We start from the raw sequence: 13,140 nt of genomic DNA, 5'->3' as shown, positions 1-13,140 counted from the left end.
GCGTTCTGATATTAGTTATATTCCCAGACTAGTCGGAGACATTATTTATCAGCCATTCCCAGTCCGCCTGATGATCTAGGTATCCCGGTCCCGTTCCGTCGCTGTAATGTACAGGAGGGCCACCGCACATCGGGCAAGGCTGGGGGACCGGTGGTGTGTCCCATGAAAAACAATCGCTTGCTGCGCACCATACGAAGGGCTCGCGGACTAGTGCTTGATCGCATAGGTATCTGTACCCGCGACCTCCATGTCCGCACCGATATATGACTCGGGAGTATGAACACATGCTGTGATGGCTGGGGTTTGGAAGTGGTAATGGGTCTGGGATAATGGTTTAAGTTTTTGATACTAGAGTTGATTTGGAAGCGGCCCCTGGGTGCGCTCTTATACATGTCGATTTGGGCTCCTAACAGTCATTTAGAATACGCTTATCGGTCTCCCTTGCCACGTGTTATGGAAAGAATGATTTATAGCGTCACTTTCGAGTGGTATCACGTACATGCCTTGAAAGGTTAAAGTTCTGGGGAATATTGTTGTCATGTGGTACTATCATATTCACGCCAGCGAGAAATTCGTTCTGGACACTCAATTGTTGTTAATCCAAGCGGACCATACCGCTACCCTGCAAACACCATAGGGGCCGATGCTTGCCTTAGATCCTATGCTCTGGCAACGTACCTTTACCCTGTATTGTCGGCATCATTCCCACTGTGCTTCAGTCATAACGTCTTCAGGCTCCTTTCTGATATCGTATGTGACAGGCGGCCTACTACAAGATGGGCAGTCCATCTTCGCTCGGCTTTCCCATGTAGCTCAGTCGCCTCAATTAGCGCATCACCGAATGGTTTCCTTCCTTAGGGCTTCAGCGCGGTGGCAAGGAATTGAGTATGTATGCCCATGGTGGCCGCAGTGGTAAGTGACGAAACATGTTGCACACACGTTTCTCAGAGTATTGGATGCTTTGAGCCATGTTCAGTGAGTTAGAGGGTATCTATTCTTTCCAAGGACTTGGTAACTAAAGCCAATACAGTTTGTGAGATCGGAATGCTGTGAGATTAGGTTGCTGTGGGACCATTACAGTGATCACTCAAATCCCATATTCCAAATCATGCGAAGCTTCGAGATGGTGCGAGATATACTAACCTAGACCTACCTTTTTCACCTTAAATACACCTTTTCTCCTTTAACCATCTATGAAATAGAGATCTAGAACGTAATATCAAGAAAAATCTCTATACACCATTAACGAACATCAGCCAGCATTTTCATTTAGCGCCCTGGGCTAGCAGCAGCTCGACCCCCTTCGTATTGATTCTATACGTTGCTTCTTGGAGCGCGGTGCCGTGATACCCGCCTTGCGCGTTGATGTCGGCGCCCTGGGCCAGCAGAAGCTCGACCAACTCCTTATTGACTCTATACGCTGCTGCTGCTGCTTGGAGCGCGGCACCGTAGTGACCCCCTTGCGCGTTGACGCCGGCGCCCTGGCCAAGCAGCAGCTCGACCAACTCCTTCTTGCCTCCATACGCTGCTGCTTGGAGTTGAGTGCCGTAGTTCCCGCCTTTCGCGTTGACGTCGGCGCCCTGGGTCAGCAGCAGCTCGACCAACTCTTTCTTGCTTCCATACATTGCTGCTTGGAGCGCGGTGCCGTAGTACCCGCCTTGCGCATTGACGTTAGCGTCATCGGCCAGGATATATAGGACTAGATGTTGATGGCCACCAAGTGATAACATGTAGACCATTCCCGCATCTATATTATCGCCCGAATATGAAGGCTCGTTCTCACCGCGAGTCGCATTAAGAAATTTTTCAACCACTCAAACCACTCCTTATGCTTTTGAACCCACTGTACAATGGTCTCTACGATGGTACCTTCTGATAGGGCCATGTCGACATGGTACAGAATATGGCTCGCCGCATACTCCAGGAAAGGATTTTTGTCGTTCAGCTCTCACCTTTTCTTCTCGCCTGTACCTGTAGTGTCCACTCGCTCAATATATGACCAGCAGCACGCCCACAATCGGCCATGGCTGGCACTGATAGATTCCGGTCCCAGCGTCTGGTCTAGTTTCTGCAGCATCTGGTTTCGAAGAAGAGAGTCGTTGACCGACAGATGAATGAACTGCACCGATGCCCCCCGCAATTTTCGAACTTCGATCAGGCCCTTTGATGATGAAGTGATGCGTCGCTGGATAATGTCTCTGCTGAACTTGGATCGGTTCCATCTGTCTATCCTCTTCGGAGGTATTCCGGTCATCACAGCGATGAAGAGCTCTTCAGGCTTCAGCAGCCGCTGACAGAGCAGCACCCATTGAAGCATGAGTATTGTCTCGGCCTTGTTTCCACCATCTTTTCTCAAGAGGTTGTCGAACACCTCCTCGAGATCGTTCGGTACTTCCTCTAATGTCTTGCGCATGACTTCCATGCGGCCCTCATAGTAGGCCTTGTTAAGTAGAGAGACTACAATGGCAACCCACATGAAAATCCCGTTTGCTCTTCTCCCGATCTCATCCTCGATATCTTCCAAATCCTCTATATCGTCGTCGTCCTCTTTCGTCAGTCTTTCCTTGATATATCTCGCTATATCTTCTTGGTGATTTTCACTCTTCTCCACCGTCAACTCAAGACTCCTCTTCACTCTAACACTAGGATAGTGACGACTCGAGAGACAAATCCTTAGAGGAGCACCAAATCTAACGGCATAGATGCTTAGCAACTCCAGAAAACCAACTACGTCCCACACATCTACCTCGTTGCACTCGTCTAGCGCGTCAACGAGAAGCACGAGTGGCTTCGACTTCCACTGCCTGATTTCTGAGAGTATAAACTCCTTCAGTTCTGACTGTCGCCACTCCCAATCTCCTGTGTGTATTCTCTGCCTCTCGCGAAAGATAGAGGCGAAATTCTCGTATAGCATAGCTTCTTTATCAACGAGCTGGTGGACAATCGATCGAAGCATGCCGAGAGGAGTCTTCTCGAAAATACCGCCTCGAGCGTTGAAGAAATACGCTATGACCAAGTTGTTGACGGAAGTCTTTTCGAGATGGCCTAAAGTGTGCTTCATCAACGTCGACTTTCCCGCTCCCGGCTTGCCCTTGATCCAAAGAACTCCGTTATGACTTTGTAGGTCGGTACGGTCCCACCATTTCTTGTATTCAGTCGTAGTAAAAAGCCAGTCACATGTATTTGGATGGGCGGCGGCTATGTCTTGCCGCCGAGCGTGGATGTCGCCAAAGCACAGGGAGCCGAGACAGGCTGTGGCGCGTTAACAATCAAAGTTCGGATGGACATCTGAATAGAGGCTGACACTAACCGTTCATTTCCTTTTGGAGCCTTTCAGCTTTATCGGCTTCTTGACCTTGAAAGGGAAAGAGGCTTACTGTTTTAGATTAGCGCCTTATAGCACGATTACAAATAACTACCAGCTCCGTTTACTGGTATAGATAGACGCATTCGAGACCAGGAAACATCCGACGCTACTTACGGGATAGCCTGGTCGATTCAATTAGTGGTAGAACCATTTCTAAAAGAGCTCAGCTCTAACATCGTGCTATATAAACGACTCCTTCTCTACGTACGCGTACTACATGCGTGCCTCCCCGAAGCGACTAACGAACTCTTCGATTGTAGCGTGGTTCTGAACCTTCGACAGTGCAACTCCGAAGCCAGTTCTTTATCATGGACAACCTTCCTTTAGCCTCACTTGTTACGGTGACGTGCTTCGAATCAGGACTCAAGCTTAGTTACCTTCCCATCTCTTCACCAGAGCTCAATCCGAGCGAAGAGTTTTTTGTTGGTAGAAGACCGGAAGATCAGACGACCAACAGCCAGATAAGAGATTCGAAAAGTTAGTTAGACTAGCATCTCTTGAGTATGGAAAGAGAGGCATTCCGGTACACATCATGAATTGGCCGGATCGCATTATCTGAACCCCTCAACACCTCTCCATATATATACCCGTCTTGAAGTAAGAACAAATCCATGAAATTGAGACTGATTGTTGGCTGAAAATCAAGGCCAATACAATATTCCAAACCAGAGAGTAAGATGGGAAATGCCGCTATAAAAACGTTTCGACTCGAGCGTGGCTTGACGGGACAGGGATCGGTCCACTTGAGAACAGAATGTTTGTCCTCTTCGTGATTATCTTTTCCTTCTACCTTTCCGGTAGCCCTGTTACATATTCCCTGTGCTAAACAACAGTCACAGTATGGACAACATCCGCCAACCTATTGTCAACAAAATCTACATGTATGTCCTTGTCCTTGGTTTCCCCAGGCGGAAGATTGAGCCTTGCGCACAAAAAGTCGAGGAAGCCGCGACATTCGCTAAATATGCCCATTCTAACATACTTGACCCCATCTGTTGCATCGGACAGTCTTCTAAGAATCAAGCCGCCAGGTATACCCTCGTTAATAGAGACCAACATGCATAGAAGCTTGGACTGGCGCTCTTGAAGGAAACTTGCCCGTCTTTCAGGTCCTGACTCGGGGCAGGGCAAGTTCTCGTCCCACATAATGCTTACCTTGGTGCTTGCCGCTTTATCCATACAGGGTTGACCGACCTCAGGGAGATCGGTAAATCGAAATTCCCAGTCATCATCGTCCTCTTGGTGGACTGAACTGCCGGGCGGCACAGCTTGAGCGAACAGCGCTATTCCTCGCAGGACTAACTTGGATGATGTAAAGCTGTGTAGCCCGTGGTTCGGCTGAATCGAGACGTCGAGGACCTCTGTGCAGGACACATCTTCCTCTTGGAAGCGGTACCGTAAGTCAGTCATAACTGGTCCGTCCACACTCATCCAAGACCAGGTGGGTGCTACGAAAGTTGGTATCCGGAGTCGCTTAGCTCTTCTTCGAACATCAAAATCCGTCGCCCAGCATAATTGTTTTACGAGGTCTTTCTTCCAAAGTCCCGCAAGGTACTCATCTTCCATAGCTCTCCTTACCTCCTCTGCCAGGCCCGCGAGTGCCACCGTCTTATCAGAGAGCTTAGTCAGCTGACAACCCGAGTAGAAGTCCACCAGCGCTACCCAGGCAGCTTGAAGAGTGATGGGGTCGTCGAGATTCACGGTGGGTTTGCCGGTGGGTGGCCCGGCGTGGCTATAAGGACGAAAGTCGCGCGATTCCTTAGGGACACCGGTGGGAAATTGTTCCGAGGCGACTAGCTCGTGGCATTCCCAATATGCTCCACTCCTGGTAAAGCTTAACTGCTTCCTTGCTAGGTATCGCTCTTGAACAACCCAGGCGCGTTGGTTAAGCGGGGCCTCTACTAGATCGTCGTAATACTGGTTGGATGCTGCCAGTGAAACCTTATATGCTATAGCCTGGCCAAGCCCGAGATCCAATGTAATCAAAGGTGATGCTCTTGTCGGAATAAAACAGCCCCAATCTCCGTTTGGAGCCCATGTCGCAGCGATATTACAGCAGGCACCTTTATAGACCGAGCTCATCATCGAAGCTTGAGCCTTCCAGTCTTCCTCATCGTCTTGGACGATACAGAGCGAGTCGATCCAAATGAACCGGTATCCTAGCGAAAAAGTGACAAGAAAGGCATGCTGATAGGTTTTCGGTAGGCCAGAAAACGAAGTAAAGTCTGCAAACGCGCGGAAGGCATTGCTCATTAGGCATGTGCGCTGAGACGTGCCCCAGCAATGGCTCAGTGTGAAGTAAGGGATATTTCCAATATCGGCGGGACAAACGATCCTCCACCTGAAAGAATGTCCATCATCCTCAGTAGCTATTTCAACCAATCTTTTGGGCGTAAAGGATTGTAATTCGAGTTCTAGTTTACGGCACTTGGTATGGGACGCTGAGCAGGTTCGAAACCAGTGAATGCACAAATCGAGTGTTCCCGGTGCTGAAATGGTCGCCCCGCGGACGGGCGGCTCTATAGACGAGGCCGTGTGTATTCCGTTTGTCGGTATTGGTGCAAGAACAAAATTGATACTCCGGGCTGGACTCCTCGCTGTCAATGACAGGTCAACATAGCCTTCTAAACTGCGCATTTCGAAGTAGATTGTCGAGTTTCCACCAGTCCACCATTCCCCGAAAGTCTTCCATTCCGCCGGAAAGCCAGAGTAGAATTCCGAGTCATCAAGGTCATCGGAGAAATCATCTTTACCATCCAGTAGTGAGTTCCAGATCTGCTTACAGATGTAGCACCCTTCTTTTGCTGACCGGGAGAAACTACATGTAGTAGAAGGTGAATATTGGAGTGGGTTTGCTTTCTGATGAACTCTTTCCGCCGAAACAGCAGGTTTCAGCCGTTCAGAAGCGGCTGTGATTGATATCTCGCAATTTTGACAGAGCATTCTGCGTTTCTGGTCGATTTGTTAACGAAAAGATTAGATTAAATCATATGGACGAGTATTTCGCATCCCATAGCATTATATCCTTTTCAGCATGGTAGTGTGTGATGTTGACAGTCACAGTGAGTCAGCGAGAGAGAGAGAGATTCATACGCCCGTCAGGCCTCTCTGCGAGGCCCATGTGGGGAACTACCTAGGCTGACTACATGTAATTACATGCGTTAGTGCCTTGTGGCCTTGTGCCCCATTTTTCTAACTTCCTTCTTCTAGTTAGCGCATCAACCACTATAATTAGTGACGAAGTCGATCGCAAGTTGCGCTAGCGGTGTAGTGATGAGTTCCTGTCATTGATCCTTTAGGACGCGATGGACAATGCCTTCGTCCTCCAATACCGTAGGGCTTTCTGGAGCAGTCTCTTGAACTTGGGAAACTGCCCGCCAGTTGCCTCGCGATTGTACCAACGAACTTTGTCGCATTGCCAGTGTCGCCGCCACCTTTTGAGAAGAAATAGCTTGCGACTAGTCTACTTCCGCCATAGTATTCCCGCGCAACCGTCCGTGCTATTGTGGACTTTCCGGTGTCTGCCCAGCCACTTAGCCAGAAGATATGCCGCTTGTCTTCTCCATCGACCCATTTCCTGATATCGTTCAGGACGTCGACTCGAGTGCCAGGGATGCAGAGAGGGTCGTCTCCTTTCTCTAATGCGTTAAAAGCAGCGTTGGGCGCGTAAGGGAGGGAGTTTAACGGATTGTGATCGTGTGTAGTCCTGCTATAGACAATCACGCCGTGTTAGTAAGCTTAAAGAGAGATAATAGACCGAACTTACTGCACGTTGAAGTCCACATACACGATGTTCTGACCGGCCTGGACTCTAACCCCTCCTCCTTCATTCGTGAATCTGACCGGCTGGTGATCTGGGGAAGCGTACATGGCTAGGAAGATAGGCCACGTATTACAACAAAATCATGGCTACGAGCTGTGTGTCTTAAGAGATTGACTGAGGTTTAAGGACAGACCATTATCGGCGCCAAATGCAGTCCGCAAGGCCAGGTTATCTGCCAACCTTAACCAGGAGATGGCACGTAATGAATCGTCACCTTCTTCAGCTATTCTGTGTTTCTCTATTCTGAATTTCTTAACGACGCAGCAATTCAAAAAGCAAAGTCAATACACAGCTTAAGCATGGTAATGCAATACATATCATTCGTTGTAAGGTCCCATGCAGTTCGATCTTCCTGCTTCCCTAAGCCAGCTATTCTAAGTTTAGAAGTGTGGAAGCCGCGAGATATCCCAGGCTTTCTCGCAGCCCATTCAATCCCAAATATTTACGCGCTCGGACAAGTCAACCAACATAACGTCGTCATCGCCTGTCTACCTGAGGGCCTTACTGAGACCAGCTCAGCAGCGATAGTCGCCGTCCGGATGAAGTCAGCATTCACGTGAATCCGGTTTGGCTTGATAGTAGGCATCGGAGAAGGCGTTCCAAGTGAGGATGTAGTTAATAGGACTCGGCGATGTGGTATTATGTAGTTGGTAAACCGGGGTCGTACGATGTGCACTCTATTAATAGCTAATGACAGCGCACGACTGGTAGTCCCCCACTTCTCAGTTTAACATCGATCCCTACCGCTGCTAGCTGCAAGCGCCTATTAGGGAGTAGGAAGGCTAGACAGGCGACAATGTCGGCGACGTGGAATGCAGGCGATATATATATGACTGGTCGCTACTGCTGGCCTCGTGTTGCAACCTGTAGTCACAACCCTCTTCGACTCTCCTGGCTCCTGTATACTTTCTAGCCTTGCGGCTTTCTCCTTCCAACTATCTCACCGCACCGCAGCGACCGTCTGAATGGCATGCCGTCGTCTTCAACGCGAGGAATACACTGTAGGATGGGTGTGTGCGCTGCCGGTCGAACTGGCTGCCGCACAGGAAATGCTGGACGAAGAGCACGAAGACCTTGAGCAGGACGAGCACGACAACAATCTGTACTCGCTCGGGCGCATAGGGGAACATAATATTGTTATCGTCTGCCTCCCAGCAGGCCTAATAGGGAACAACCCCGCCGCGGCAGTAGCGACGCAGTTGAGAGCAACATTTAGGTCGATACGGTTTGGCCTGATGGTCGGCATCGGGGGCGGCGTCCCAAGTGCTGAAGCGGACATCCGGCTGGGAGATGTGGTTATCAGTCAGCCGCATCAAGGCTACGGCGGAGTGATACAGTACGACTTTGGGAAGTCGACTCCGAGCGGGTTTCAACGGACGGGATTTCTCAATTCCCCACCGGTATTCCTACTAGACGCTGTTAACAGACTGCGAGCCAACCAAATCCGCCGGAAGACTAAGCTCTCGGAACACGTCTCCAAGTTTCGCCGGCTTACAGAGTTCACACGCGAGGCCGCCGGACAGGACGTCCTATTCGAAGCGGCGTACAACCACGAGGAAGGGCCGACATGTAAGTCATGCAGCCAAGACAAGAAGGTGGATCGACAGCCACGATCGAACGAGGAGCTTGTGATTTACTACGGTAAAATTGCATCTGGCAATCAGGTCATTAAGAATGCTGCGGAGAGGGATACTGTGAGTAAGGAATTTGGCGGAGTGCTCTGCTTTGAGATGGAGGCGGCAGGCCTGATGAACAGCTTTCCATGTCTTGTCATCCGAGGTATCTGTGACTACGCCGATTCGCATAAGAACAAGAAGTGGCAGCCATACGCGGCGGGAGCGGCAGCAGCGTGTGCGAAGGAGCTACTGTCAGTGTTAGTGCCGGCTGATGTAGCGAAGACAGGCACGGTGGACGACACGATTAAGGCAGCAAGTGGTGTATCCAACACATGGAACAACCAGGACAGCAAGATCGCAGAGCAAGTAGGGACGAAAACTGTCTATGGCAACCAGAGCATCACTCTTTGACGCAGAGTGCGGTTTGACTAAAAGCACTGGCATTTCTTATGGTTCCAGGCCCGTGGCCTGTTCCCCTGGAAATTATGGTTAAAAGTAATACTCTGTTCAGAGTAGAAAACTGAGTACCCAAAACATTTGATAATTTAGTGGTCAATACCTGAATAGACGAACGTATCATTGGATTAACAATAATTACGGTCGATGGGTTTCGATTGAGCCGCCTCGTGGAGGCACTATCAACTCGGTTCAGAATGGAATCTTGCTTGATTCCGTCATACACCAGCTTTTTGACAACTACTTCATTTCAATCAACCCGGACGTACGTTTATACCTATTTATGGAAATTGTGGCTAAAGTGTTATCGCAGGATAATTATAAGGTCATGGCCTTCAGGCCTAACGTGCGAGGCATTGGTAGCCATCACCTTGATCGAGGGTATTTTGCTCGTCCTGATGCACCTCTTGATTCGCTTCTACGCTGGCACTTTAGGCAGGCAGTTTTAGCCAATATGAGGGATGCTGGAGAGCCGATCTTTGAGCATGACTTCCCGCCTGGTTCTGATATTGTTGGTGATATACTCCACGGTCCAAGGGCAGCGTCGAGAATGGAGTCTGAGCTATTTGGCCGGCTTGGCGCTCAAATGGAGTTATTTGAACCAACTTGCAAGCAGAGATCATCAAAACTTGGCTGAAATGTCAAACATGCTGAGCGCAATCCTGGGCTACAGCTATGAGCAGATAGGCATTCTCGATGCCCTATGGATTGCAATCGGCATTGGGGAGCTAGCGATCTCCATCACGCCTGAAAATCATTCAGACATTGCGAAGCATCAGATAACCCTTGGAATCCAGTCCGGCAGACGATACGAACGAAGGGGACAGGTGAAAAACCTTAACAAAACTATTTTCCTTGCCCAGAACGCTGTATCCACTACTCCGCTTGGTCATTCTGAGCGAGCTAGCCGTGTAAACTCCTTAGGGAAAATGGCTTGGAAGGCGATTTGAGCGGACTGATGATATTAAAGATCTTGAGGATTCAATCAGACTAGCTGAACAGGCGCTTGATTTGACTCCAAAAGCGCACTCGGACCGGCCAGGCTATTTGAACAGCCTTGGAGTTAAGCCTACTCTCCGGTATGAACGAACCGGCGAGACGGCCGGCCGCGAAGAGGCGATCCGAGCAGCGCAGCAGGCCCTCGACTCGACTCCGGATGACCACCCAGTTCGGTCAAGCTATTTGAATAGCCTAGGAAACAAGCTTGGTCGGCGGTATGAGCGAACCGGCTGGATGGGCGATCTTGAGAACGCAATCCAACTGGCACAGCTTGCCATTGACTCAACACCGTATGACCACCCGGATCGAGCCGGATATTTGGACAACCTCGGAAACATACTTAGTTGGCGGTATGAGCGAACCTGTGAGATGGGAGATCTCGAGGTAGCAATCCAAGTGGCACAGCATGCCGTTGATTCAACTCTAGAAGATCTCCCAGATCGAGCTAGCCGGTTGAACAGCCTTGGAAACAAGCTTGTTCGGCGGCATGAGCGAACGGGAGAGAGTGCCGATCTGAACGAGTCTGCATATTCATTTTTTCAAGCCTGGAAATGCGAGAATGGGGTACCTTTCCATCGGATAAGCGCTGCTTCTTCTGGCATCAGGGCACTTGGGCAGCTGAGAGACTATGAATCGGCGGCCAAACTCTTATGGGACGCTATCAACCTGCTGCCGATAGTCAATAATCGAACCCTTGAACATGGCAACCAGCAGTAATGCAGTATGCAGTAGCACTCTTTGCTGGACTTGCCGCCTCTGCCTGCTCAATTCACCTTCAATTTGGTCAGCCGGAAAAGGCACTTGAGTTACTGGAGAAAGGGCGAACTGTCATCTTTGGTCAACTTATCGGAGACCGGAGCGACATTTCGGCACTCAGAGAAGCGTATCCCGAGATAGCTCGTCGGTTTGAAGGGCTTCGTGATGAAATTATCGCTCCCCTTCGTGGTCAAGTTGATATCTCGCCAATGAGGATCGTTCAGGAACAGCGTCGAACCAATGTGAAGGAACTCGAGCGATGCATTCAAAAGATTCGCGATATCGATATCCCCGGTTACGAACGGTTTCTCCTCGAGTCAACACCCGGGGAAATGAAAGCATGCGCATCCAGAGGCATGACTGTATTTATCAACATCACGGATTTGGGCAGCCATGCGATCATCGTCTCGCCAATATAAATCAAATGCTTGGACCTATCTTATATGTCTGCTTCTGAGGCTGGCACTTGGATGCAGTATTCAAAACGTTTTAAACCTGACAATAAAGTGTTTCGGGAATACCTGAGTTGGCTTTGGAAAGTCTGTGTGAGGCCGATACTCGTTGAAGGCAACTTCGGAGTACAGCAATCAAAGCAAGACCTTCCGAGTGTTTGGTGGATCGGAACTGGACTGGCCAGTTCGATGCCATTCCATGCCGCAGGACATCACTCACCGCAATCGGAGGAGAACGTTTTCAACAGAGCTATTTCTTCTTACGCACCGTCAATCAAAGCGCTCGTATACGCCCGGGAGCGTTCACTAAAGCGAGATGTCATCATAGAGAGTCTATTACTAGTCACGATGAGAAAGACGCCGCCGGACCTTCCTAGCCTTGATGGAGTTGAACATGAGAAGAAAGCAATCTTGAAGTCGATTCACACATACCTGAAAACACAGCTGCTTGATCACCCAAATGCCGATACCGTCCTGAACAGCTTGAGGGACTGCAACATTGCTCATTTTCCTTGTTACGGATATAATGACTAGTTGACCCATCTAAGAGTGGGCTGGTTTTCCATAAGGACGATTCCGATTATATTTCAGGATTAATGACAGTGCAAGCGGTTTCTGGACTAAAATTGGAGCGCTCAAGGATTGCATATATCTCGGCCTGTTCGATACCTACGGACACAACAGTGAAGCTACGTGATGAGGCCATTCATATTATGAGCGGTTTTCAGGTAGCTGGATTCGCACATGTCATTGGTTTTCTATGGCATTCGGTCGATAGAGTATGTGTAAAGGTGGCCAAAAGATTTTACGAATCACTCTTTCGAGGTGAAGATACAAAGGTAGAAGATATAGATGTTGCTATGGCATTTCATGAGAGCGTACCGGCAGTCCGGGTGGCCTACAGGAACCAGCCGTTGATATGGGCACAGTTTGTCCATTATGGCGCATGAATGTGTTTGCACTGAGAACTTTTAGAGTCGCCAAGGGAGGGTGCCAATTTCGCTAGTGGCTGTAGTCATTCGAGGCAAAAGTTGTTTGGTTACCTTTGTCTAATGATAACTAGTAATTGTGAGGGTTGGGTGCGTCGTAGAACCTAAGCCGAAGTTACGAATGTCAGTCAAATCAGTCATCATGTATTGCAAACGCGTGAAAGTACAACTAATAATAGCCCAATCGAAACTTCCTGTCTCTCATCGCCCGGTCATATGCCACAGCCCATTTTCGCTAACATTGTCAACTATTGGAGGTCCCGTCGAGGTTAGAATGTCACGTACAGTCATAGACCATGTAAATTACCGAGTCGTTCACGGATTTTGAAACCCCTATCATTGAAAGCTACGACTCAGTGAATTGAATGATCCTATAGGCAGTTTCAATGACTATGGTTCTGAATATTAGTACTACATGATATCTGTGGATGGCCCGACAGGGAATTCGTAGGTTTTGGGGCGGGTTTAGCCCGACGATTCGGTGACAGCATCGCCGTTCCGCAGTCAATTTACTGAGTTGATTATAGTCCAAATATTTTGTTGGCAGTGCAGACACCGGTTGAAGTTTGACCAGAGAAATCAAAATTGGTAGATATTTGAGAAATTCGGGAAAATAAGATAATAGTATACAAAGTCCAATATGGTATATCCGCTAGTTGAAAGCCTCCAAATCGCCGTGACA

At 49.1% G+C, this 13,140-nt stretch overlaps 7 protein-coding genes across 7 annotated transcripts; 4 read left to right on the top strand and 3 right to left on the bottom strand.

Annotated features, from left to right (window-relative positions):
• Positions 1-559: 559 nt before the first annotated feature.
• P152DRAFT_143784 (uncharacterized protein) lies at positions 560-1,052 on the top strand. Its single transcript, XM_033673876.1, has one exon. It carries the CDS (start codon positions 644-646, stop codon positions 914-916), a length of 273 nt encoding a protein of 90 aa, XP_033531560.1. The 5' UTR covers positions 560-643; the 3' UTR covers positions 917-1,052.
• A 165-nt stretch (positions 1,053-1,217) lies between these two features.
• P152DRAFT_516346 (ankyrin) lies at positions 1,218-3,518 on the bottom strand (the record flags this gene model as incomplete). Its single annotated transcript, XM_033682942.1, has 4 exons — positions 1,218-1,699; positions 1,972-3,252; positions 3,311-3,376; positions 3,482-3,518. The coding sequence occupies 4 exons, from the start codon at positions 3,516-3,518 to the stop codon at positions 1,266-1,268; spliced, it is 1,818 nt and encodes a 605-aa protein (XP_033531559.1). The 3' UTR covers positions 1,218-1,265.
• A 1,259-nt stretch (positions 3,519-4,777) lies between these two features.
• On the bottom strand, positions 4,778-5,671 carry P152DRAFT_379175 (HET-domain-containing protein; the record flags this gene model as incomplete). The annotated part of the gene is made up of 1 exon (XM_033675692.1): positions 4,778-5,671. A coding segment is annotated over one exon (894 nt), but the record flags the coding sequence as incomplete, so codon positions are not given.
• A 927-nt stretch (positions 5,672-6,598) lies between these two features.
• Positions 6,599-7,237, bottom strand: P152DRAFT_451588 (uncharacterized protein; the record flags this gene model as incomplete). The annotated part of the gene is made up of 2 exons (XM_033678239.1): positions 6,599-7,076; positions 7,134-7,237. 2 exons carry the CDS (start codon positions 7,235-7,237, stop codon positions 6,599-6,601), a joined length of 582 nt encoding a protein of 193 aa, XP_033531557.1.
• Positions 7,238-8,083: 846 nt separating this feature from the next.
• On the top strand, positions 8,084-9,292 carry P152DRAFT_461018 (purine and uridine phosphorylase). The gene has a single exon (XM_033680033.1). The coding sequence runs from the start codon at positions 8,240-8,242 to the stop codon at positions 9,215-9,217; it is 978 nt and encodes a 325-aa protein (XP_033531556.1). The 5' UTR covers positions 8,084-8,239; the 3' UTR covers positions 9,218-9,292.
• Positions 9,293-9,590: 298 nt separating this feature from the next.
• On the top strand, positions 9,591-11,412 carry P152DRAFT_516342 (uncharacterized protein; the record flags this gene model as incomplete). Its single annotated transcript, XM_033682941.1, has 3 exons — positions 9,591-9,762; positions 9,800-10,089; positions 10,187-11,412. 3 exons carry the CDS (start codon positions 9,591-9,593, stop codon positions 10,976-10,978), a joined length of 1,254 nt encoding a protein of 417 aa, XP_033531555.1. The 3' UTR covers positions 10,979-11,412.
• Positions 11,128-12,419, top strand: P152DRAFT_493604 (uncharacterized protein; the record flags this gene model as incomplete). The annotated part of the gene is made up of 2 exons (XM_033682204.1): positions 11,128-11,940; positions 12,018-12,419. The coding sequence occupies exons 1-2, from the start codon at positions 11,461-11,463 to the stop codon at positions 12,417-12,419; spliced, it is 882 nt and encodes a 293-aa protein (XP_033531554.1). The 5' UTR covers positions 11,128-11,460.
• Positions 12,420-13,140: the final 721 nt, after the last annotated feature.

The sequence above is a fragment of the Eremomyces bilateralis genome (genome assembly GCF_010015585.1).
Source record: "Eremomyces bilateralis CBS 781.70 unplaced genomic scaffold P152scaffold_21, whole genome shotgun sequence".
NCBI classification, from domain to species: domain Eukaryota; kingdom Fungi; phylum Ascomycota; class Dothideomycetes; order Eremomycetales; family Eremomycetaceae; genus Eremomyces; species Eremomyces bilateralis.
This window is presented reverse-complemented; position numbering and strand designations above follow the sequence as displayed.